Genomic DNA, 23,847 nt, shown 5'->3' on the forward strand with positions numbered 1-23,847 from the left:
AGTTACATCACAGCTGAAGGTTCAGGACCAGGCACCAGACCTGGATCTTCCTAATTTTGAGGAATTTCGTGCTTTCTCTACTCTACAGCCTCCAAGGAGATTGAGTCAACCTTGCTGCTGGGCTCTCACCAGATCAGTGGCCAAGTGATGGGGTCCCAGGTGCCTGTTCTGCACTGGTACCCACAGGAGCTCCGTCTGTCAGTGCCATGGTGCTGCATTCCTGACCTGGTGGTGCTCCAGCTGTGACCTGAGTGAAGGTTACTGTGTTTGCATGTAGGCTTTGTGTTTGCTTTTTAAGGTGAGCGAGAGGCTCTGAATTCCCTTGGTTGGGTCACCCTCTCTGTTTCCCCATTCAATGCAAATGGCCGGACAGGCAGGCAGCTCTTCCTTGAAGACATTCAGATTCTCGAGAGGTGTGCCAGCGTCTGGCAGACGTGGTGTTGGCAATGCACGGTGGACCGTGTGTTGTCGTGGTCACAGTTGTTCGGTCCTGTAAACACTGTCTTCTAAACCACCATCTCCTCTCACCCCCTCCTTGAGCCACTTCCCCGCAGTGTTCCGCACAAGGATCCTGCACAAACACACCCAGCCCTGGCGTATTCCTTCCAGGAGAGGGCAGGGGAATACAGTTTATCGCAGATCCACTCCTGAAGTGGAGCCAACGTCCATCCTATCCCAGATCTTCCTGTACGGCTTCCAGTATATTTTGCTTTCCTAAACTTGGATGAGCAGAGATGGGTGCTGAATCTCCTCCAGGTGAGTCAGTGGGTTTTGTGACATTTACAGACCTGCCTGTCCCTTAGTCACCTTCGGGAGGGGCGGCTTGGACTGGGCTGTGCCCCTTGCTCTTGAACCCCTTGCAATGAGCCCTGCGTGTCCTGTTGAAGGCATCGGCTGCTGGACAGCTTCAGGAGAAGGGTTTAAAGAGCCGAGCCCCAGCTCCTGTGCTTCACCTCGCCATCAAGCCAGGGGAGGCAGTGATGGGACAACTTGTGTATCACCTGCTCAGCACACCCCTGTCCCTGCAGAGGGTGGTCTGATTCCCTCGGATTCCATGATGTCAGCAGGAACAGCTCTGCTCCGTGGGTGCTTTTGCCAGATTAAAGTGCAAGGGTTGTACATGGAAACCCGAGGCTGGAGCTGGACCTGGCTAAATATGGCCTAGAGAAATGCAGCCAGAAGGTCAGCTAACATTTTCTCTCTCAGTGTATTAATGAACAGAAAGTTTGGGAGAAAATTAGAAACTCTCCCCAGGTTCCCCCACTGTTTTTAACAGTCAAAAGAGTAATAGCAAAATAAATCCTAAAATGAGTTTGTTCCAACTTATCTCCCCCTGGACCTATGACTCTGACTTGAAAAGACAACATAATTTCCAAACCCATGGAGGAAAGAAAAAAAAAAGCCCAAATCAATAAACTGTTGGCCCTGCAGCACAGATGCCCTGGCAAGGCCAAAGAAATTAAGTCCTGAGATTGCTGTTGCTGTTTCCCCCTTGTCCTGCAGAGACACAGCCAGGGATGAACATATTCTTTGTGTCAATATTTCTGTAGTACCAAGAGAACTTAGCAGTCCTTGACACAGATAAGGACTGTAAGTTAACAGGATAATAACATTGCTGGAGAGTCTGACAGGCTTTTTTGTTCTCTCTGTCCCCATGTAACTGTTCTGGTGCTGAAAGCTGAAGCCCAGTAGAGCTCAGCTGGATGTGACCATGGGCTTTGTGGCACATGGAAGGGATCCATCTGCAGGAGACTAATTAAAAAAACCAAAAAAACAACTCCAAACAACACACAAAACCAACAAATAGAATTTGAACTTCCTTTTTTTTTTTCCTATGCTGGACTATTTTTGCTTCTTTCCTTTGATAAAGAGCAACCTTGATTTGTAAATCAGATGGAAATATGTGAGTAATCAATTCAGCCTGACTAACCCTTGTTTTGCCAGGTGGCTGGTTGGTCATCAGATTACTGATAGTTTGCTGCTGCAGTAAATGGGAAATAGCAAGGGCTGGGGCAGAAATACCGCAGGTGACCTCAAAAGACAGCAGAGCAATCTCCCAGTGCAACACAATCCCTCTTTTTGCCCATCCGTGAAGTCCAAACACTTTTCCTTCAAGCCCCCTCAAAAAGAAGAAGTAATTTGTAACACAGAACTGTGCAAGCAACGTACAAAAGAGGAGAAAATCCATGGCAGGAAAAGTCAGCCTCTGTGGAGTGTGTATGGAAAGGCAAAGTGTGAGCAGAGCCAGACAACTCTTAGGTGTAAACTGAGTGTGGTGTGGAGGAGCCCTTTGCTGCCTTTGCCACCTTTAATGGCTCTGTGCTGTGTGGCACAGAACAACTCATGAATAGTTCAGCCTATGGCTCCTTTTTAACTTTATAAAGCACGGCAATTATTATCTTCAGAAAAAATTGAAAAGCGTGAATGCTGAGGTTTATCTGCCTTTCCTGACTGGATCTTTAGCACACAGCCATCAGACAAAAACCAGTTAAAAGGACCTTACCTTTGCATTATCCCAGTGTTTGACAACTGTGGCAATGCTAGAAAGGCTGTCTGAGCAGGGCAACCAGTTTGACTGAAGTTGTCCTCTGAAAGGTGGCAAAAGAGAGAATGGAAAATGCCCAAGTAATATCAAGGGACAGAAGTAACAATATATTTTTCAAAGGAGTTGTTGAAGAGGTGAAGAGAGGGAAGGAAATCTCTTACTGATGCACAAAAAGGATGGGTTGGGAAAATTCAGGTATATTTCATAGCGTGGTATGAGGACTCAGTTGTGCTGCAGTACCAAATGAAGGACATCAGTCACAGATACACAAAAATGCATTCCCAAAATCCCGCCCCAGCCCAACAGTTGTTCCTGGTTCTCATGAAAAGTTGGCAGAAAAAAGGTATCAGAAGTAATTATATTTGTCTAGATCTGTGCATTTCCCCTGCTGTTAATAAAGGCTTGTAGTGTTTCCAAAGCCTTGAGCAAAACTTAGATGTGTGTCGTCAGCTTTCACTGTCATGGGGCTCAGAAGAATTAACCAGTTCACCCTGAGAAGTGCATTCAGAGATCATGGAGGGATGGAAAAGTGACTGAGTCAGATCAGAGGCTGGTACCTGTGCTTGGCAATTCTCAGTTTTGGGTTTAAGCCCCAAAGTGTGCCTGCAGACCTCAGAACCAGGCCTGCAGTTTGAGTCACTCCCAGCAGATTCATGGATAAGACAATACAGTCTTGCTGAGAAAGGAAATTTCTCTGATAAAATCTTTGCTCAGGAAAGATGCTGAAATGGATGAAAGCTGAGGGGATGTTTCAGCGAGGACAACCCCAGACTGGAATTCAAGGAGGCAGTGATTTTTGTGTGTTTTCTCATTATTCTCTGGTGACAGGTTTGTGCTGTAGTGAGGCATCAGAACTTATGCCACTGTATATCCTGTTTGTTTGGTTTTAATGTGTCCTTTGTCTCTGTCTAGAAATTTTGCCTGGGCAGAAAAAGAGGATTTTGGATATTTGTCCAGGGTGTACTGATGTCCAGCAGCCTGGTCAGGGCAGCAATTTCTACAGGAGTTCTGGACACCCAGGAATGCTGAAGGCACAGTCACTGAGCCTACACACAAGGGCTGTGGTGAAGTTTCCAATGGATTCTGTGTGCACAGCAAAGGGGATCTGGACAAAAAGTTTGGTGCATCCACAACTTGTCACACAGTGTGTGAGTGAGCTCGGGTCAGGGGTTCATCCTGCGTGCTCTGGACTCGCTTCCCAGGTGCTGTGCACTGCCTGCCTGCATTCCTAATACTTTTTTTTCCCCACAGGGAAATCTCAGTGAGAAATACAGATGCCTTAGTTACACTTTCCTGGTGTTTTCCATTGCATTTCACCTCCCAGCAGTATTGAAAGGGTGAGATGCTGGGTAGGGTTCTTCAGATGTGAAAAAGTGTCAGATCCCTCCTCCATCACGGCATGCAGCCACACAGGGGCAGGTGCTGGCACAAGGGATGGTGGCTGTGCATCCCCTCCCACAGCAGCACGTTTGGATCTGCTTGAGCCCACTGAAAACTTCTCACCTTCCTATCTCCAGCGTCAGAGACAGCCAACAGCGCAGCCCTGCAGCTGCACAGTGGGCAAAGGACCCAGCCACCAGTGGTGCTTTTAGGGAAGCGAAAAGGTTGTGGGCCCAGTAAAACAGATGAAACTTGAAAAGCAGAACTGGGAAAACACCGTTTTATTTCCACATAAGGTAAATATGGGACTTCACTGCGTCTCTAGCAATTTAAAGAAAGTTCAGAACTACTGTGACTAAAATATGAAGACATTGCCTTTTGCAAGTGGAAAAATGCAAGTTAGAGAAACCTCTAATGTGTCCCAGTGCCTAGGTAGGCTATAGTAATGATAAAATTAAGATTGCAACTTTGAGTTGTTTTCATGTAATAAACATTGCAAGGAAATTTTATATATGTACAGCCAACAATTCAAATTCCATGTAAGCCCAGCCTTGAGAGCTTGGATTTTAGCTGTATCTAAATTTCATGTCCTTTGCATTGCTAAATCATGCTAAACTTCACCTACTCAAGAAACAAAGGGGTTTTAATTGAGAAAAAGCAGTAAAGCAAGGTTTGCCAAACATCTATTTTGGGTAAAAATATTTAAGGCCAACATTTTTACCAACGTAATCCTTTTTACGTCAGTGAAGTTACACTAATGCAGAATTTGGCCCTGATGTATTCGTACAAATATAGTATCTAGGATTTTGATGAGTACGTATTCATGCATTATTCATCGAGACAATGTGGAGAGGAGGAACGAGGTCTGTGCATGCAAGCAGAGCCCTGAGCACCCCCAGGTCCTTTGATCGTCCCCAGCAGGATGAAGGAGCACCTGTAGGGTCATCCTTGTGCTGCTGCCAGGCCATGACTTGTTGAGGCTGAATGTCCTCTTGGGAAGAGGCTGGTTCATGTTTGCCAGGCTGTGGGATGTGTTACTGGCAGTTCTGAAGAAATGCAGATGGAGGGTATTTTTGCAAGTTTAAATTGAGTTGGATTTGAAAAGAGATGAGACTGCACCTTGGTTCTGCTACAGACCTTTTGTTTGATCCTCTGTGCCTCAGTTTCCCCATAAAATGAGAATAATACTTCATTTTCCCTGCAGGACAGGGAGGCCTACAGTGGGGGAGTAGGAAGGGTGTGCTGTCCCATGTACCCTCAAAAAAGGGTGCACAGACTTGTTCTCATAAGACTGCATTCTGATATCCTGGGCTGCACCTTCCCAAGAATCTAAAACAAGGAAAAACTGAATTTGAAAAACCACTGATTGAGCAGAAAAGCTGACTGCTGCTGCAGCTGGCCCCACTGTGAGCTTTCTCAGCAGGAGTTGAACATGGATCCTGATCCATACCAAGTATTGCATAACTATAGTGTGTTTATGTATATAGGTATGTATATACATATATATAAATTATTATGTGTGCTTATATGAAAAACTAGTGATGTCTGTAGCAACACCGGTGTGTGTGGGGGACACACATCCCAATAGTTTCTAGCATGCTGGAAGTCCCACCATCAAGCTTTGGCAGGCAGCAAAGGGGCAGGTGTGCAGGTGTGGAGCAGGAGGGAGGGCATGGGACTCCTCGCACCTCTCCAGGGACCTGCTTATGCCCAGGAGATGTCCAGAGCCTTGCACACTTACAGAACCACAGAATGGTTTGGGTTGGAAGGGACATTAACAGGCCGTCTAGTCCAACTCCTTGCAGGGAGCAGTGACTTTTTCAACCCGATCAAATTGCTCAGAGCCGTGTCCAACCAGACCTGGAACACTTCCAGGGATGGGGCATCAACCAGCTCTCCGGGCAACCTGTTCCGGTGTTTCATCACCCTCATTGTAAAACATTCTTCCTTACACCGAATCCAAACCGACCTTCTTTCAGTTTAAAACCATTCCCCCTTGTCCTGCGGCGACAGGCCCCGCCGAACGCTCCCGGGACCGCGCATCGCGGGGGTTCGCAGCCTGCCCGCGGCCGGGCCCGCGCGGCACCGCCCCGGGGGCCGAGCGCGGCTCCCATTGAGGCCGGTGCCGGGCCGGCCCCCGCCGCGGCGGGGCCAATGGGGGCGGCGGACGCGGTCGAGCCTCTCCCCGGCCTCCCCCGCCGCGGCCGAGCGCCCGTCATGTGAGAGGGATATAGTACTACAGGAGCGGGGCCGCGCTCCGCAGCCGCGCACCCGCCTCCCGGGGGAGCTGCGCCCGCCTCCCGCCGCTCCGCGCTCCCGGCCGCTCCTGCCTTTGCGGGCTGCTGCTTTGGCTTTGCTTGGTTTTAATCCTGCCTTTTTATTGTGCGTGTGTGGCTTTTTAAATTGTTCTTTATTTTTTTATTATTATTTCTAGAGTTATTTTTTCTCTTTTTTTTTCTTTTTTTTTTCTTTTTTCTTTCTTTTTTTTTCCTTTTTTTTTTTTTTTTTTTTTTTGTGGCTTGGTTGTGTTGTTTGGGGCTTTTCCTCCCCCCCCCCCTCCCGTTTTCGCTGTTGTTGTTGCGTTCTTCTGGTCGTTCGTAGCCTTTGCTGCCCCCCGGCTCGCAGAGGAGTTCAGGTAAGGGCGAGCAGGGGATGCGCGGGGCCGCGTCCCGCCGGCGGTGCCTCCGCGCCCGCTGCCGCAGCACCGCGCGGGGCCGGGGGCTGTGCCCCTGCAGCCGCGCACGGCGGGGGTGGGAGATGGAATTCCATCCCCGGCGGGGCAGCGGCCAGCGCTGGGGGGCTGTTTTCGGGCTGGAGCGGTGCTGTGCCATGGAGTGACAGGCGGCGATGGGGGGGATTGTTCCCGATCGTTGCGACCACACTGGGGACGGGGGGGAGAGAGGGAATTCGGGCCCCCAAAGCCTCCTGAAAAGGGATGGAAGGAAAAGCCAAAAAAAAAAATTACCCCCCCCCCCCCCCCCCCCAACAACCAGAACAAACAAAAAAACCACGATTAACAAAACCCCCAAACAAACATGTTTTGCAGCTATGGAAGCCTGGCTGTGCTCGTGCTGGAGTGGGAATTCCGTGTGTGTGTCCCCCGGCACCCTTTTCCCTGCCCAAGCGGCTGGTGCCACGCGTAATTTCGGGGCACCCTTCACTGCCGGGGTGCAGAGGCAGCGGGGTGCGCTCCGGCGGGGCCACTGCCTGTGCCAGCTGCAGGTGAAGTGCTTCCTCTTGTGGAAGCCAAAGTTTGGGGCTGGAGCGGGATAGTTTTCAGGAAAGAAAGCTTTGGGAGTGTTTCTGCAGTTTCCCAGGAGCAGTGGGTTTGGAAAAAACAAACCTGAACACCCCGCTGTGTCCGGGGAGCAGCACAGCCACCTTGCGGAAGAGATGAGAGCAAGTGGGTTTACTCCTGGCTCACGGCTTTTTATTATTTTTATTTTTATTATTCCCCCCCCTCCTCTGCATTTCTCTTTTAATTTCTTAGAAACTCTGGGCCTGCTTCATTGCCTGGTTTAAGGCTCTATCTGTGGAGCAGAAGTCAGCCTGAACAGATTTAAAACCTTCTAGGGAACAAGAGAAAACCCTGAAGAGATTAGTTTTAACTGGAAAAAGCTGTGGCAGTAAACGTAGGAAATGACCGTCAGCGTCTCGTATATGCTGTGTGATCACTTGTGCTGGGCTTACTGTCCAGAAATGACAGGCTGGGAAATACATCCCCATGTTTCAGCAGTTTCCCAGGACTTTACATTTTAATGTTGCTCTGCATCAAAATACGTCTTCTCTGCTTTGCTTTTTGTCGTTATTTTTTTTTTTTTAGCTGGCGATTAGATGGACAGATTTTAAACAGAACAACATGTTTTTGGCAGAAAGGACATCATAACAACCCAGGGAACTCATAAAAAAAGTTGGAGACGGTCGTGCTGCTGAACAGCTGCTGTATTTCACTCCAGAAGTGCTGTTTCCAGCGGCTCAGGCATTGTGGTCTCTGTATAGGTGCTTACATTTCTAACATGTTTTGAAGGTTCCTAGAGATGAAAGTGCGTTATGGAAACAACATCATTAGTTTTCATAGCCTTCACCGCCCTGGCTTTTTTTGGTTTTGTTTTCTAATCTTCTGGTTTTGGCTGTGTCTTCAGGTGAAGTAAGGATGAAAGCCTTTTGGTTGTTAGCCCGGCCTTTAGGAGAAAAATATAGCCAGGGCCCGATCCTGCATTCCAGGCATTCTCCAAAATCTTCTTGGCTGTTCTGCAAGCTTTGAGAGTGCACAGAAAGCAGAACTGGCCCATAACGTGCCTGGATCTATTTGCCTCTAACAGTCCCCTCTTAAAAAGCCTCTGGTTACATCGAGTGACATTGTTCCTTGTCAAAAGAGATGGGAAACAAGCGTGCTGGCTGTTTTCTGCTGAGGTAACTGGCCCACAGCAGTTGCTAGGGGTTCACTGTTCGGTTTTTTCTCCTCTTTTAAGCTCTTATTCAAGTTAAGTTTAGTTCTATTCCCGGGGAAATATATGGATATTTTGATATGTGTCTTCCTAGTTCTTGCAGGCATTTAAAGAAAACTTGAACATTTAAATTTTATTTTTTTTTAAAGAAGTTCACCAACTGCTTTTGGTGCATGCAGAGCACGCCAGCTTTTCTTAGAAAAAACACGTTGCAGGCCAGATTTCCCTCACAGCCCCATTCTTCAGAAGTTTAAGCTGGAATAATACGGACATTGGAGGAAGGATCAGAAACCATCTGAGGGCAAGTCTTCCTTTCTGCCCTGTGTTTCTCAAGGCAGTCACCAATTTTTGGTGCAAGATAGAAAAAATCAGCTTGGGTGAATACTTACCAGATGCCAATACTAATTTGTCAGAAGCAGATGTTGCTTTCTGTTTCAAAACTGGAATAGCTCAGCTCTGGGACTTCTGCTGGGGGAACGTACCATCAACACAGAGATTTTAAAAAAAAAAAGTGTGTTAGAAATAGTTCAGCTCTTCTGACTCTTCGCTTTTACTATAAGACATGATTATAGGCTAAGGTCGCAAAACAGAGCCACTAACCTCTGTTTGAACTTCCTCGTGTTCAGCACATGTGGGTATTTCATTATTGGTTCAGAGGCATAGCTGACTGACAGGACACACATACCAGGAAAATGTGCAATCTTACTTTTAAGTCTTTCAACCCATCCCTGTTTCCTCCACGTGCATATGAAGGAGGAAGCCATATCTTTAAGAATAAGACCCTTAAGAAATACAGCTTTATCCCCACTCTTCCTGTGAAATATTAATAGATGCTGCCAGTGGGACAGAGCTCTTTAAGGGTGTTGTGTAAAATATCTCACTCTGTGTTCACTGCAGCACTGAGCACACAGACACCTTTTGATTTTTCTCCAGTAAAGGAAAGACAGGGCAAATTTTGGAGATGAGGCAGCAGAGATGCTCTGCAACAGCAGTAACAACCATCCTCTCGCCTGCACAAAACTGGGAGCTATTGACTATTCATGGCAAAGCGTCCAAAGCGCAGCGGCCGAGCCTGTGGAAAATGACAGCGTGTAACAAGATTGACTGGCATTTCCTTCACGCTGGGTCACATGCCTCCTAATTCACACACACACACAGCCTCATAGGCTGATCGAATGACTTCTATCTCTGCAGTCCACATACCTTCCACAGAAAGAGTTGTTTTATTATGCACATGTACAGCTCTGTTTTCAATCAGTCACCTTGAGCGAATGACTGAGGGCCAGTGTTCGCTCCATCCAGAGGTCTCTGCGTTTGCTCTCTAAGGGGCATAATCTCCATCCGTAAGCAATTTTTTTTCCCCTCAGGGAGGTGGGGAATAAAAAAATACGCAGATGTCCCTCCTGCCTCCCCCTCCCCAGGCGCCTTTCTATGAAGTTTGCTCGTCTTAGCTGGGAAAGCGCAGGACAATCGCGGCTGTCAGCAAGCACTGCGGTGGGCTGCACTGGGAAAGGTGGGGCTTGCTGTTGTGGGGTTGTAGTGGGATTAGGGCTCACGTGAGCCGGGATTTGTGCGATGCTGCCCGCTCGCCGCCCCAGCGCGGGCAGGGGGCACTGGGAGCGCAGGCAGGTCGGGGTGCCGGGGGTCCGTGCAGCCCCGCCGGGGCAGCAGCTGGCACGGGGCTCAGCTCACCTCAACCTCTGCCCCGGAGAGACAGGAGCGTGGGGTGAAAGCAGCCACCAGCTGGCTGGCAGGACGTGGTAATTAGCTCAGTGCAGTGCCAGCCTTATTAAGGACAGTGCAGGTGATGATGACGTTGGCACACTGATTCATTACATCTGGAGGGGAAAATCCGCCTAGTAAATGCTGAAGCACAGCAAATATTTTTGGCTCCTGCCAGATTGATCCTTGCATTATGCTGAACAGCCTATATTTGTAGAACTGAGGAAGTTAAAAATAAGGTTGGTGGAAAGCTACAAGATAGGGAAAGGATTTGCGTTTTATGGCCACCAGCAATAAACTTTTTTTATTTGTTTCTTTTTGGTGGTAAAAATTTCAACACTGTTTTTTTCTTCCCATTCCTTTCTTTCGCTCTGGATTTCACTGCTAGGTGAAAGCTCATTATTTATTTTCTCTTGTTGGTAATATTCTGTAAGGGAGCTGTAAATCTGGAGCACACACAGTTGGGAAATGATTTCTGACAGAATTCTTTTGCAAATATGTGGTGCAATCCTGCAAAACACTTCAGCCCTGACAGTCCTCGGGGGGGTGGTGCAGACATATCAAAGCTTGTAGCAGGGAGGCTGGATGCTCTGGGCTTTCCTGTGGGCTAGAGGGCTTTACGAGCTTCAGTTCATGGAGATAAATGATTAAACCAACTTCTGACTCTTTTGTTTTCCTGCACTCAGGCTCTCACCTGAACTTTAGCTGCCTGTTATATGCTGTTGGGATATCCTTAAGAGATCGTCCAGGAATGGTGGATCACTTGCTGCCTACTGATGAATCCTTTTCATCCACAAGATCTTCTCTTGGATACTTCGGGGACATGACAGCAGGTGTGAGGTCCTACCAAATGCTGCCCTCTCCCCTGTCAGAAGATGACAGTGACTCGTCCAGCTTTTGTTCTTGTTCCAGCCCTGACTCCCAGGTGCTCAGCTCCAGCTATGGAAGCACATCCAGTGCGGAAAGTCAGGACAGTATCTTAGACTATTTATTGTCCCAGGCATCTTTGGGGAACACCACTGCATCATGGTGGGACAAAAGGAGACTTCAGCCAATAGTGAAAGAGGAGTACTTTAGGTTGCCTGAATTTGCCGTGGATATGGAAGACTCAGGACCATTTCAGCCAACGCTTGAGGAAATTGAGGAATTTTTGGAGGAGAACATGGACTTGGAGCTCAAAGAAAGACCTAAAAGTGAGACCAAGGACTTGAGAGCTTGCAGCCAAGTTTCTGTTGCTTCGCTGCAGCAAAAAGACCATATGTTACCCAGTGCTAGTTTAAAAGAGAGTAAAAATGAGCAGTTGAACAGCTCAATGGAAGGTGGCCAAGCTTCAAATGGAGGAATGACCTTAGAGAATGGGATACCGGTTATGCTCCAAATTCAGCCTGTACAGATCAAACAGGAGTCCAACACAAGCCCCAGTTCCCAAGGACCAGCACAGGAGAACATTAAAATTGCACAGCTCCTAGTCAACATCCAAGGACAGACGTTTGCCCTTGTGCCTCAGATAGTTCAGTCGTCCAATTTGAACTTGTCCTCTAAATTTGTCCGCATTGCTCCCGTCCCCATCGCCGCCAAGCCAATTGGGCCAGGAGGCATGATCCAGGGGCAGACGGGAATCATCATGGGTCAGAAATTTCAAAAGAACCCTGCAGCCGAACTCATTAAAATGCACAAATGTTCTTTTCCTGGTTGCACCAAGATGTACACGAAAAGCAGCCATTTGAAAGCCCACCTGAGGAGGCACACAGGAGAAAAGCCCTTTGCGTGCACGTGGCCGGGTTGTGGATGGAGGTCAGTATTGGGGTGCAGCTCTGTTCAATCCCCTTTCCCCTTTTTGCTCACTTGACCTAACTTGCTGAGCAAGTATGTTTGCACTCTGATTTATAAACTCTTTCTGTTGCCAGAACTTGTTTGGTTGGTTTGACAATGAAGACCTTTTTTCTTCCTGTTAGGTAACCCATGGGTTTTGATAAATTAAATAGCACAGCATCACCTGCTGGCACCAGCAGTTTTAGTGTCTTAAAAAAAATAAAAGTAGTCCATCATAATTTGTATTTCATTCTAGAGGGTCAGATTAAGCTTGTTACCACAGGTAAGACCTGGTGTTTGCATTGGTGTGGTTGCAGCACACCAGCCCCAGCAGAGCCGTGGCTGGCACCAGCTGAGGCTGTGAGTGAACTGGATGGTTTAGGGCAGAACTGCTGTGCACAGCCCTGTGTGGCTCCAGCTGTGTGGGACTAAACGTGGTCAGTGAATGGCTGTGATAAGCAAGTGTGGTTAAAAGCAGTATTCTGTGTGCTTTCATAGAAAATGCACTCCATCCCACTCCTGAAAATGCTAGCAGTGACACTCTGGCATACTCTGGATTTTATTCTCTGTCTTGATTCAGAAAAATGCGTGGGTGCCACTCAAAGTTGCAAAAAAGCTGTCAGATGTAACAACATAACCAGAAGGCTGAGGTGGAGTTAAACATTGCTTGAATGAAAGATTGCAGGTTTTATTGAAAAAATGTTTTGCAGAGGGATTTTATTTTATTTTATTTTATTTTTAATACAACTTGAAAAATTTAGTCTTTTAAAAAACAACAACTTTTATTTTAAGGAAACTTTGACAGGTGCCTTCCTCCCTCTTTCCAGTTAGCTGTATTACTGGTTTGGCTGCTAGCAAGTGCTAATATACAGCACCACAAATGATGATGGCAGAAAACATAATCTTAACTACCTTGTGTTAAATTAAACTGAATTTCTTTCAAATAATATGCTGCAGAGCTTCAGTGAGCAATGCCTAATGAGAAAATGGGTTTTGATCATGGGCAACAGACGAGGTAAAAAGTAACAGGAGACTGTTGTGTAAAAATGCAAGTATGTGAGACATGCAGCAGTTAGAGATGGCTGGGTTGGTTTGAGGGAAAAGGTCACAATGGAGCTGAACCCTCTGTTCCCCAGCTGGACCAGTCTGAAGTTTGCTTCTCAGAAGGGCTGAGCAGGTTAGTTTATGGGGCTCTACAAACAGGTGGTGATTTGTTTCCTTTTGTCCGTGCAGCACCTTTCATGAGCTCAGTTTCTTGCTGCTCAGGGTGCCCTCTCACCAAATTCAGCTGATTAGTCCCAGAAACCATGGGCTGGTTGCTCCCGACCTGCAGTAGAGGCGCTCGCTGCTTTTTATTTGTTTGCCAGAGTATGTGTGCGCAGGCAGCAGATGTGCCTGTGGGTGTCATGTTGGCTTTCCTTGCGCTGGGATGTGAGCACAGCTCTCCTTTTTGTGACACATGCACGTGGCACGTGAGGGTTTGTCTAATCCACGCTGAGATTTGTACCAATGCTCCCAGTGACTTTCGTGGCTCAAGATCAGGAGCCTGAAGTGTTGCCTGTGGGTGACCTTCTCCAGCCCTGTCTTATCACAAAGCTGGTGTTCCCCAAGATACAAAACTAAGGGGAACATTTAGGAAAAATATTAAGTGATAAAGGATGATTAAATTTACAACAGGTGCCTCTCTTCTCGAAGTGTTACGGCGAATGGTGCGCATCAAAAGCAGGATGCTCGTGGGCCAAGAGAAGTGCAGGTCCCGCAACCTGGAGCACCCTGAACTTTCAACCACCACAACTTTTTAAAGATGAGCCCAACAGTAATGAGAAATTAATCACCTTCATAATGAAGAACATGTGTCTTGTCCACAAACAGCTGCTGCAAGTACTTTTCAAACTCTCTTGCTGTTTGTCTTGTTGAATTTCACAGCCTGGGCTGCAATCCCAATCCCCAAAACCCCCAGACTTTGGAAGGGCTCTGCTATGAGAGGAGAATTTTATAGCCAGCAGGAGAGTCTGTGTTTGGGGAGCTGCCTCCTGTGCTCGCAGCAATCCTTAGCACCAGCCTGAGATTGCTGCCCATCCCCTGCACGCTGCTCCCACATCGAAGGCCAGACCCAACTGAGCATTGAATTACTCAGTCTCCTTTCATCAATAAACCATGTTTACCTTTTCCAGAAGTTCAGTGAGAGCTGTGACTTAAGCCTCACATGACCTAAGTCCAATGCATCTGGCCACTCTGTTTGCTCTGAGGTCTATATAATCTCAGATGAATTTAAGCAGTAAAACATTGCCGGGCTCTGCTTTCTCCCTCTTTCCCCTGTGTTCTTGTGCTTGTGTATTTATTTTTTCACTGAAGACACTTAAGATCTGATCTCACTGGAGATAGTAATTTCAAAACCAAAACAAAGTGTTGCCTAGCACAAAGTGCCTGAGCTCAGTGGGACGGTTAAAGGTTCCTCAGCTCTCTGTGCAGCCATGCTATGATGTTTTAAATTCACCAGGGTTGGAGTGTGCACCCAGCAAACCCTTTTGCTAACCCCTAGGAGGGCTGGAGAGCCTTAGCACCTCCCTGATGGAGGCTAAACACTGCTCACTTGTGCCCTTCCAAGGCACAGAGCAAGGGCTGTTTCGGCAGGCTGCAGAGTGGTGCTCATCTGGCAGTGGCCAGTGACCCGTTGTGTTCCCTGGACGGGTCAGGGCACTGATCCGTGTTGTGTCACCATCTACCTTTGGCACCACAGCCTCTGGTTAGCACTGCTCAGGCCAAAGAGCTGAGCTGCAGCGTGGGCTGGGCCCAGGAGCTGTGTGATGGCACAGAGCAGGAGAAGCTCCTGCTTCCCCTCCCTGGCACAGTATCATGCAAAGCTGCAGTTGCTGCAAGGCTGTGGGATGAGGCAATTGGCTTTAAATACCCCACTGCATCTTCTGGCTGGAGGCTCCACAGGTGACAGCATGGGACATAAGCTCTGCCTGGTTTGGCAGGGGTTTAAAGGCTTCTAACATGTGTGGCCAGGAGTGTGCTTGGGCCCGAGTGACTGTGAGCAGTACCACGCATGGTGCAGGGCAGGCATCTCGCATTGGTTTTTCTTGCTGATGCTGTGCAAGGGATGGCAGGTGCACAGGAGCTGTGCTGGTTTATTGTAGCAAAGCTCTGGGGATGGGCAGCAGGAATCAGCCTGGAGCCTTCCCTCCAATCTGGAGGAGAGGTACAGCCTGAGTTGGCCTCAATGGCTGGTGGGCATGGCAGGGACCAGGAGTACCAGGCTGAAGCTATTGACCTTTCTCGTCCCATGAGCCACATAGGAATGTCCCCATATGGCTGGGAGACACAGGACACGTCCTACACATCAGGGAGCTCTAGGATTTTTCTTCAAGGGAGATATCATTACAGTCCCTTGGGGTCCTGCCAGATAGAAGGATGAAGTTGCTGTGGGATTGCCCAGATCCCTTCACTTTTCTTTTGAAGGAGGAGTCCTTCTGGAAATGGCAGTGGCAGAATAGTGAGGTATTCCTTCGGGCTTCCCTTTTTTTTTTTTTTTTTTTAAATTTTACATTACACAGGGGTTTATTTTCACTTTTTTTGGGTTGATCTCAGTGCCAGAATGTGCTGCAGATATTTCACTGCAGAGTCAGGCCGCCAGATCCTCCCAGCTTCCTTGTCCTAACCTTTGTGTTGTTTTTTTGTAAACACACAGACAGCTTGAGGTTTATTTCTGTGGGCTCTGTAAGCTGATCTTTCCGTCACTGCTGGGGAACAGTATTGCAACATTCCTGCCTCTTCAGCTAAGGACATCGTTATGAGGCAGAGTGTATTTTTATCGGATGAACTCATCCAAGCTCATTCCTGACGTGTGCCTCTTTCTCCCCCACCATCCGTGCAATTCCCCTCGAAATGCACTTGTGAAGCTCTTGTGCAGCATTAGCCAAGTGCTACTGCGCTTCTGTTGCAGATGGTGACCTCAGTGGCCAAGGACATAGGACAAGGCAACCCAGCCACATCTGTTTTTACTCCTTTGAAGTCTGTATATAAGAGGATAGCTCTTTTCAAAAGTGCTTTTCCCTCTCTGCTCCCTCTTTTCCCTGGATGTGGCACAGGTCTGTTCCTTGTCCAGCGCTCAGTCCTGTTGAGCCAGTCTGCACAAGCAACATCCTGCACTCTCCAGGCCCACTCATCCATAGCCCTACAAGAGCTTCCCTGCAGGGATCTGGCACTGGGACCAGCTCAGTGTTAAGGACTTGGGAGAAATCCCTGACCCTGCTGCTCCCAGGTCCACACTGTGTTTTTGGGAAGCTATGGCTGAAAGGAGCAGGGGTGTTAGAGGAAGCAAACATGCAAGTAGAAGGCATGAAGAGAAACCTGTGTCATAGCCTTTATGAGGAAGACTCATCCCAGACAAGGACCAGGTTGACAGCTCCATAACAACTGCCTGTTCTTCATGGAGAATTTGACTCTTTCACCACGAGGATACCAGGGCAGGGATAGGAAGAAAAACAAGTGAATAGGTGAAAGAATCTCCCCTAGAAATGCCCCTGGGAGAGATGTGTCCACACTGTATCTTACCCACGGTGAGTGACTGCATCTGCTTTCCACTGGCTGAGTGCTCTCTGGGGAGCATGACCAGACTGAAGAGCTGCAGCAACTGAGGAAACCATTACCAGCTTTCCCAGTGCCTATGCCCTGGTCCTCAACTGTTGGCAGGAGATCAGAGCTAATTAAAACCTTTATGTGGAAACTTACTTTTCTTGCATGAGGGACTTATTCATAGGAGCCCAGCAGTCCTGTTTTCTCCCTTTCATAAAAATAGCGTATTCGCTCTGTTGGTGATGTGATATTTTGCTCCAGAAGGGCACATTTTTCTACATGTTCTTTCCCCGATTTGTTCAGCTAGTGCCCATGACTTCATTTATTTATTGTAAATAAACAGCTGATACCATTTCTTGCAAGCTCTCTTTCTGTGCTGCTCTTTGTTACTGCTCTGGCAACAAAACACTTAATTGCCCTTTGTCAGGCAGCAAATTTTTTGTACCCATTTGGACAGGGCTGTTTTAGTGTGACATTGTTAATTAACCCTCTGTCTCCCAGTCATGTCCAAAGTGGTAATAGAGCCAGCCCTGCTCTTAAGACCAAAGGATTAGCTCATTTGAGTTCAATAATGCCTCTGGGATTCATGGTGGCTATTTGGGGATTTTTCTGTGTAGATGGAAGGTGGAAAATATCTAAAATTCAAAAGACTATGGAGTGCAGTTTTAGTAATTAAGGCTCATTCTTGATTTCAATTTACCCATGCTACCTATGCAAATAAGTATGCTAATGGCCATTGGGGCCCACCTGAATTTCAGCTGTTGAGATGCTGAGCATCTCTGGTACTATTAACGACTCTTCATGCAGCCTGCAGGAGCACACACAGAAGTAAATTTTTCATCTGGATCTAATAAGTCATAGTGTTTCTAGGTAGCTGTGGCTACCTAGTTGGAGTCCCACTCAAACTGGGTGCAGTTAGGGCGTGTCTGTTGTGCTCATGTCTGTGGGAGCTTGAAACAGACCTCACCTGCAGGACGGTGGTTGCTGTCTCTGCTCGAGGATTGGACTGTCCGTGCTTGGATTTGCAGGAGAGAGATGGTGGGAGTGGCTTTGGAGGGGACCAGCAGAGGGATCAGAGCAGCGCTGTTTTTGTCAAGCTGCACCCATGTTGTGGGGTCTAGGGCGAGGCTGTACAAACGTTGCCTCCATGCATTGCCGTGAGTCCAGGGCTGACATGGGATGAGGCTGGTAATTGGGTGTTTCCACCAATGCTGCTGGCAGCAGGCTGGGACCAGCCCAGCCCTGCTGCGTGTTCCTTTCAGTTCCTGGAGTCTGCCAGTGGCCTGAGGGGACTTCTTTTAACCTGCTGTGAGAGACTCAGTGTTATAAAATCCCATTTATCTGAAAAGGCTTCTCCTCTCTTGCAGGTTCTCCAGGTCAGATGAGCTGTCCCGGCACAGGCGCTCCCACTCGGGGGTGAAACCCTACCAGTGTCCTGTCTGCGAGAAGAAGTTTGCTCGAAGTGACCACTTGTCCAAACATGTCAAGGTGCACCGGTTCCCACGAAGCAACCGCTCCGTCCGCTCCGTGAACTGATGGGTCCCACTCTCCCCTTCCCGCCCAGCCATCCTACAACAGCCAATGACAGCACTTTGCTCACTATATTTCTAGTGATAATTTATTTGTCTCCACAGAACAGTCAATGCTGTTACTTGATATCACCATGTTTGAGTACCCCATGTCCTTCAAAGATGATTTGAGAATGAAGTTCTTTTTGGGTCAGGAGAGCGGGGCGCCTCTTCCTTTTTTTTTTTCTTTTAAGGATATTATTTTCATTTCCTTCTATCTGTCTCTCCTTTGCTGCTGCTTCTTTTGGAAATTACAGTGTTTTATTTTTAGCTGTTTTCTGCTGCACAGGAAAATGTAAAAGTTGCTTGCTGCTAGTTAATTATAGCCCTGGCATTCCTGAGGGCTTTGCTCATGTACAGGCCATTCATTGTGAGTTTTTATTAAGCTGCTCTATTTGTCCAGTTTGGAAACAGCAAATTCCTTTTGAAATGAGAACAATTCCTTTGTTTTTGGGTCGTCTGAGCCAAGGATTTGTAGGGGCTGGCCATAGGAGGAGGAACAGTGGGAGTCGGGGATGGGGCAGACAAGGCTTGGAGAGCACTGGAATGTGCCTCCATGCATCTCTGATTTTCCCGGCTCACATTTACCTTTCCCTTGGCTAGGGCTATATATAAATATTTATGTATATATATTCATACATACATACATATATATATATTTAAGCAAAGGCACGTCCCAAGCAAACCCAGAGGCTCAGGCTGGATGGAATGGCTTGGAGTGGAGCCTTTGGAACTGTGTGCGTGCTTCTGTCCTGTGCTGCCAAGGGGTGAAAGGATGCCCAGGTGTCAAAGGATGCTGCTTTCCTTTGAGGCTGGTTTGCAGCATCCACTGTCTTTAGCAGAAGAGCTGTTGTCTGCACACAAAGCAGCACAAAGATGTTTGTGAGAGCCTCTGAGCTCTGTTCCTGTCTCTGCTCCTGCCCCCTCGTGTGATCTGGAGGGAGAAAGGAGAGCCCCAGCCGCGGGGGTGCCTGGTGAGCCCTGGGCATCGCCACATCCACTGTGAGTGAAGGCCTGGCTGGCTGGAGCTAAGTCTCTCTTTGCCTGCTGGCTGGCAGGGTCTGTAGGCTGTGCCTGTGCCCAGGGAGGGTGGGAGGCACCGTGGCCTGGTGGGGCAGCGCTGGGAGATCGGGGTCTAGGGGTGACCCTCGGTGCTAATCCCCTCCCTCCCGACAGCCATGTCAGAGCTCCATGCAGCTGGGGTGGGCGAATGGGTGAGAACAGTAGCCAAAAGAAACAAATTTGTGTGATAGCTGGCTAAGAAGGGAATTTAAGCAAATGATCAGATGGTAGCAGGCAAGTGATTTTATTTGTGTTTCTTCTTGTTTCGTTTTTTATTTTGAACTCTGGCAATTGTAAGAAGCTTTAGAAGAAAATAGAATTCAGTAATTAGGAATGATTTTATAATGGATGTTGCATTTCCTTTCCATTCGCAGATGGCATCTGTTTGTCTTTTCTGTCGGCAAAATGGGAAGTAGGAAAGTGTGATCCTAGCGCTAGGCAGAGCAGGACCCGTGCTGTGCCAGAACAGCAGGTCTAGCTAAAGTGAATGCATTCCTTTTGTCCTCTAGAAATTAATATAAATGAACTATCATCTATTGACTGGTTTATATCACATCCTATGAATGTATGTAAATAAAACTGTACATAGATGCATATCTATATAAAATATCTTTTAATAACATATCAAATTTGTGTAAATTGGAAACAAAAATACCTATAAAGCCAGTGTACATAAGTTACAATTCTGTATATTTTCTTTTGTTCTTCATAAAAATATATTTACTTTGACAATAAAATGAAAATGGAAATTTTAAATCCCTCCTTGAAATTATTATTCATTAATTTCCTTTATAGCCAGCTCTCTAATCAGGACAATCGCACTTGAAATTTCGATTCACCTGGATGTAAATTTTCAGGTGCTGTGTAACAGGGAGAGGATGGAACAGTTCTGAAGTTATCTTCAGTTTTTCTCATCTCAGAAAGTTCTCGGAAGGCGCGAGATGTCTCAGCTCTCTCTTCGCTGGAGCCCTCACGCCTCGCTTGGCAGCCACACTGGGACACAAACGCCTTCCGTGGCTCCTGACTGCTGTGGGACAGGTCTGCAGATGCAGTAAAACTGTGGTTAATAAAGCAGAGCAAGCAGGTTTTGAGGGAATTCCAGCTTTAGCGATTAGTGTGGAGGAGGAAGGGCTTCAAAGTCTGCTTCAGACTGTGACAGTGACTCACCGTGTGATCCAAGACAAAGGACTTGATTGCCATGTTCTGCAGTTCCCTTTCTTGTAAAATGGGGATAATAACGCATCACAGTGGTACTGTGGGCCTTAATCTGCATTTGTGTGACCCTTGGTTGGAAGGAGCAAGCAGTAAGACCAGTAGTCACAGGATTAAATTGATACAGAAAGGCCCAGCACGACGGAGGTCTTGGTGCCAGGGCACCTCAGTTGGCTCTTCTGTAAATCCCACGCCTGAAAGAATGATGTGAAGGAGCTGTGGTAGGAAGCATGGCCTCAGGCCTGAGGAGAAGACACCCTGTTCTGCAACATCCATTGCTTCCATTTGTAACAATAGGGGCATGAACACCATGCTCTTGTGATCTGAAAGCCGGGACATCTCTTGCACTGTGCTTTTGGTTCTTTGTCCTCCACTGGAAGAAGAAACCAGCAACATGACTGGTGTTAAAGTCACTTCTGAGTCTCCATGGGAGCAATGGTGCAGTGGGTCCAGATCTTCTCCCAGCAAGAATCATTCTGACACTAACAGGCACTGAGGGATTAAAGTCTTTCCCTGAAGAACAGCCACCAAAAAGCGCCAGCTGATGAGCCTGGGCTCTCCAGACCCCTGATTATTTTTCCCAGAGAATCCCTTTGAGTTTGGCAAGAGGACCGAGGGATGAGGCAGACTAAGTTCTGTGCACTCCAGGTTGTTGTTACCTCCTGAGGTGTAGCCTGAAGATCAGAGGGCTCAGGACAGCGGTTTTAAGCTTTAATTAGCAAGCCTGCACCAAGAGGATCTGCAATTCCCTTCTGTTCTCACCCTATCCACTTCATCTGTTAAACCAGCTGCTTTATTTTAACCAGCATCTCAGTCTCTTCCCCATCTCACCTGGAGTTCTGATATTGCTGTAAAGTTGGGCAATTCACCCTGCAAGACCTTTGGGGCAGAAGTTGCTATTTTTCTGCAAGAGGTAATACTTAAAGCTGAAGTGGAGTAATGTAAAATCCCTGCTGTTGGAGCACAGCAGGGCAGAAAGATCTAAGTTATGTTTTAGCCTGGAATATTTTCCATGAAATGCATATTCTCTCTCTTTTTTTTTTTTTTCTTTTTCTCTTTGTTTTAATAAGGGTTTTGAGTGTGAATTGTGGGGTTTTTTTCTAGTTAATACCTAAGGAAATATAAGTTTATGTAAAAGTTGCAATATTTTGCTGAAAAGAGTAGAGCCATGTTTGCTGTGAAAGCAGAGTTAGTTCTGCATGAAATGAATGACACTGTCAGAGTTTTGTCACAAAAAACTAGAACTTTCCCAAAGAGATTTTGATGTTTGTTTTATGTGGAATTACTGGCCTGGCTGGGTTTTGCTGATTCATGAGAAAAATGTGGCCTTGCCTTAAGTCTGGCTTTATCCACCTGAAGGTAAATATATATTTAAGTGCTTTGATGCCACAACTAGATAAGTTTATTATGTCCCAGCTTCAGCAACTCTGCATGGCAAAGCACAGCATGGCATGGTTATGCATATGCCTAAGTCTCATTGACTTGAAACCTCTGTAATTTCTGAAGTGTGAATGGACACATGTGCAGTGGTACAGCCTTCACAAGATGATCATGATCTGGTTCCTAATGCTTACCAGAACTTTGTGTGTTTTTAAAAGGTTTATAGTTCCTATGTCAGAACTGGTGGTGAAGGAGTAGTGCTAGGAGAGGTAAGGAACTATCACCTGGGGAGGCTGTACTGGAGGAATGGGCTAAGCAGAAGGAATAGGAGTAAAGTGATCTTTCTCTAAGGTGACCTGACTTCTGTGACCTGTGCTTAAACATAGTGCAGAGGAGAGATGTGTCTGAGACCACAGAGCAGCACAGAGGGGAAATGGGAGCGGAACCAGGATGTCCCAAATCTCCTTTGCCCCAGACAGTGGCACAGATCACATGCCAGTAACACGCAGCGGGTTACAGGAGGCAAGGAGTAATAGGACACATGAGACATCAGGTAAACAAAGAAAGGTAAAGATGGGACACAGGTAAAGTCAGGTTGCACTGATAATGCGTGCTTTTGGAAAGGATGCCGGGGGAGAGGAACGAGATCTTGCTTGCTGGTGTGCCACATGTGGGAGTCACCAAGGCAGAGCTCCCTAGAAAGAGTCCTGCCTCCCTGACCTGTGTTGTGTGGGACTTTTTACCCCGGCAGTTTTGAGGGGAGCTCAGGGAGCTGCACCCCTGTGGAAAGCAAACCAGCCCGTCGAGCAGGGTGTTGTGATGGAAGGTGGCAACTCAGGCTCCCTGGAGGAGCACTTGAGTCTAGATCCTGTGATATTTGCAACAGTTTTCTGCTTCCCGCCCTCCCTGGGGGTTGTTTTCACTGAAGTCCTTGTGCCAGGAGCCTTTTCCTTGTCTAAATGGCCACTATACATTTAATCCAAACAACCAGGTGACTCCAGCACAAAGCTGGTGGCAATAATCCAGCGTTAATGATTACCCTGGGCCCCTTGGGTTATGTAAGCCTGGATGTGCTGTACTCAGCTCTCGGCTCGGACCTGCCCTCCCCGTCTGGGAGAAATACCAAGGACCTGCCAACACACATAGAAAGTTGTTTGGAGCCAGCTGGGATTTTCCTTTTGACAGCACCTATGAAACCCGTTATTCACTCAGTTCAGTGATTGCCATGCCATGCTTGCTTGTTATTCAGAGATGTTGCTCTTAAAGAATGAGTTGTGCTAAGCTCCCACTGGCTTCAGCACAAGCCAAAGACAGTGACTGCCATGACTTATCCAGGGGAAAAATTTCCCAGCTAAGGCAGGAGCTGCAAATCCCAGCAGGTCCTTGGCTTCCCTTGCTCATTCCTTCTGGGACATTGGTGTTTTTGTGGCTTTTAATCTCTTGTTCCATGGGTGTTAGTTTCGTTCTTGCCTTTTTTTTTGGGGGGGGGGGGGTTGGGTAGGTGGGTGGTGTGAGATGTTTGAACGTGTGTGATGTGTGAAAAATAGATATTGAAGAATCTTCAGAGGGTTGGGACATAATGCCTCTTCTGGTCAAATGATCCAGATCACGAGGTTTGTAGCTCCTCAGTGCTCAGTGTTTCACAGGTCTAAGCTTTCATTTGCTCTGCCAGATCAGTGCAGGTTTTCCTCCAGCTGGAGCGGGAGCACATCCTTCATCTCTTGCCATGCTCTCTACTATGCTCTATTTTTCTGATGGTTTTGTGGTTAGGCTGACTCAAAGCCCATGTAAGTACTTGATCTCCTAAGGAGATAAGGCTGGAGGAACCTCAGCTCTTAGAGAAGTCTACTGCAGAGAGCTTTCATCAGCTCACCCATCCTGCCTACAGAGCGTGTGTGCCTTGGCCAGCATCTCACTGAGCCCCAGATTACTGTTCAAGTCATTCTGAAGATTAGAGCAACATCTGACAAGGGTTTGGCCATCATGGGAAGAGGGCAGTGTTTGCATCTCTGCCCAAGCACAGCAAGACAAAGTATTAGGTGGAATGGGAGTGAAATACAGGAATGACAAGCAGCAGTTTGGAAAGCCAGCTCTCCTCTTGCTCACACTGGTGTGGATCTGGTAACCCTTGTCCTGC

At 47.4% G+C, this 23,847-nt stretch overlaps 1 protein-coding gene across 2 annotated transcripts; it reads left to right on the top strand.

Moving 5' to 3' along the window:
- The first annotated feature begins 6,411 nt into the window (after positions 1-6,411).
- On the top strand, positions 6,412-19,874 carry KLF15 (Kruppel like factor 15). 2 transcript variants are annotated; one of them, XM_048315956.1, is made up of 3 exons: positions 6,412-6,560; positions 10,782-11,889; positions 17,856-19,874. In XM_048315956.1, the coding sequence occupies exons 2-3, from the start codon at positions 10,847-10,849 to the stop codon at positions 18,022-18,024; spliced, it is 1,212 nt and encodes a 403-aa protein (XP_048171913.1). In that variant the 5' UTR covers positions 6,412-6,560; positions 10,782-10,846; the 3' UTR covers positions 18,025-19,874. The 2 variants fall into 2 exon arrangements, with proteins under 2 accessions (XP_048171913.1, XP_048171914.1); XM_048315957.1 differs by lacking the exon at positions 6,412-6,560 and adding an exon at positions 9,424-9,716.
- Positions 19,875-23,847: the final 3,973 nt, after the last annotated feature.

This window comes from Corvus hawaiiensis, chromosome 11 (assembly GCF_020740725.1).
Source record: "Corvus hawaiiensis isolate bCorHaw1 chromosome 11, bCorHaw1.pri.cur, whole genome shotgun sequence".
NCBI classification, from domain to species: Eukaryota; Metazoa; Chordata; class Aves; order Passeriformes; family Corvidae; genus Corvus; species Corvus hawaiiensis.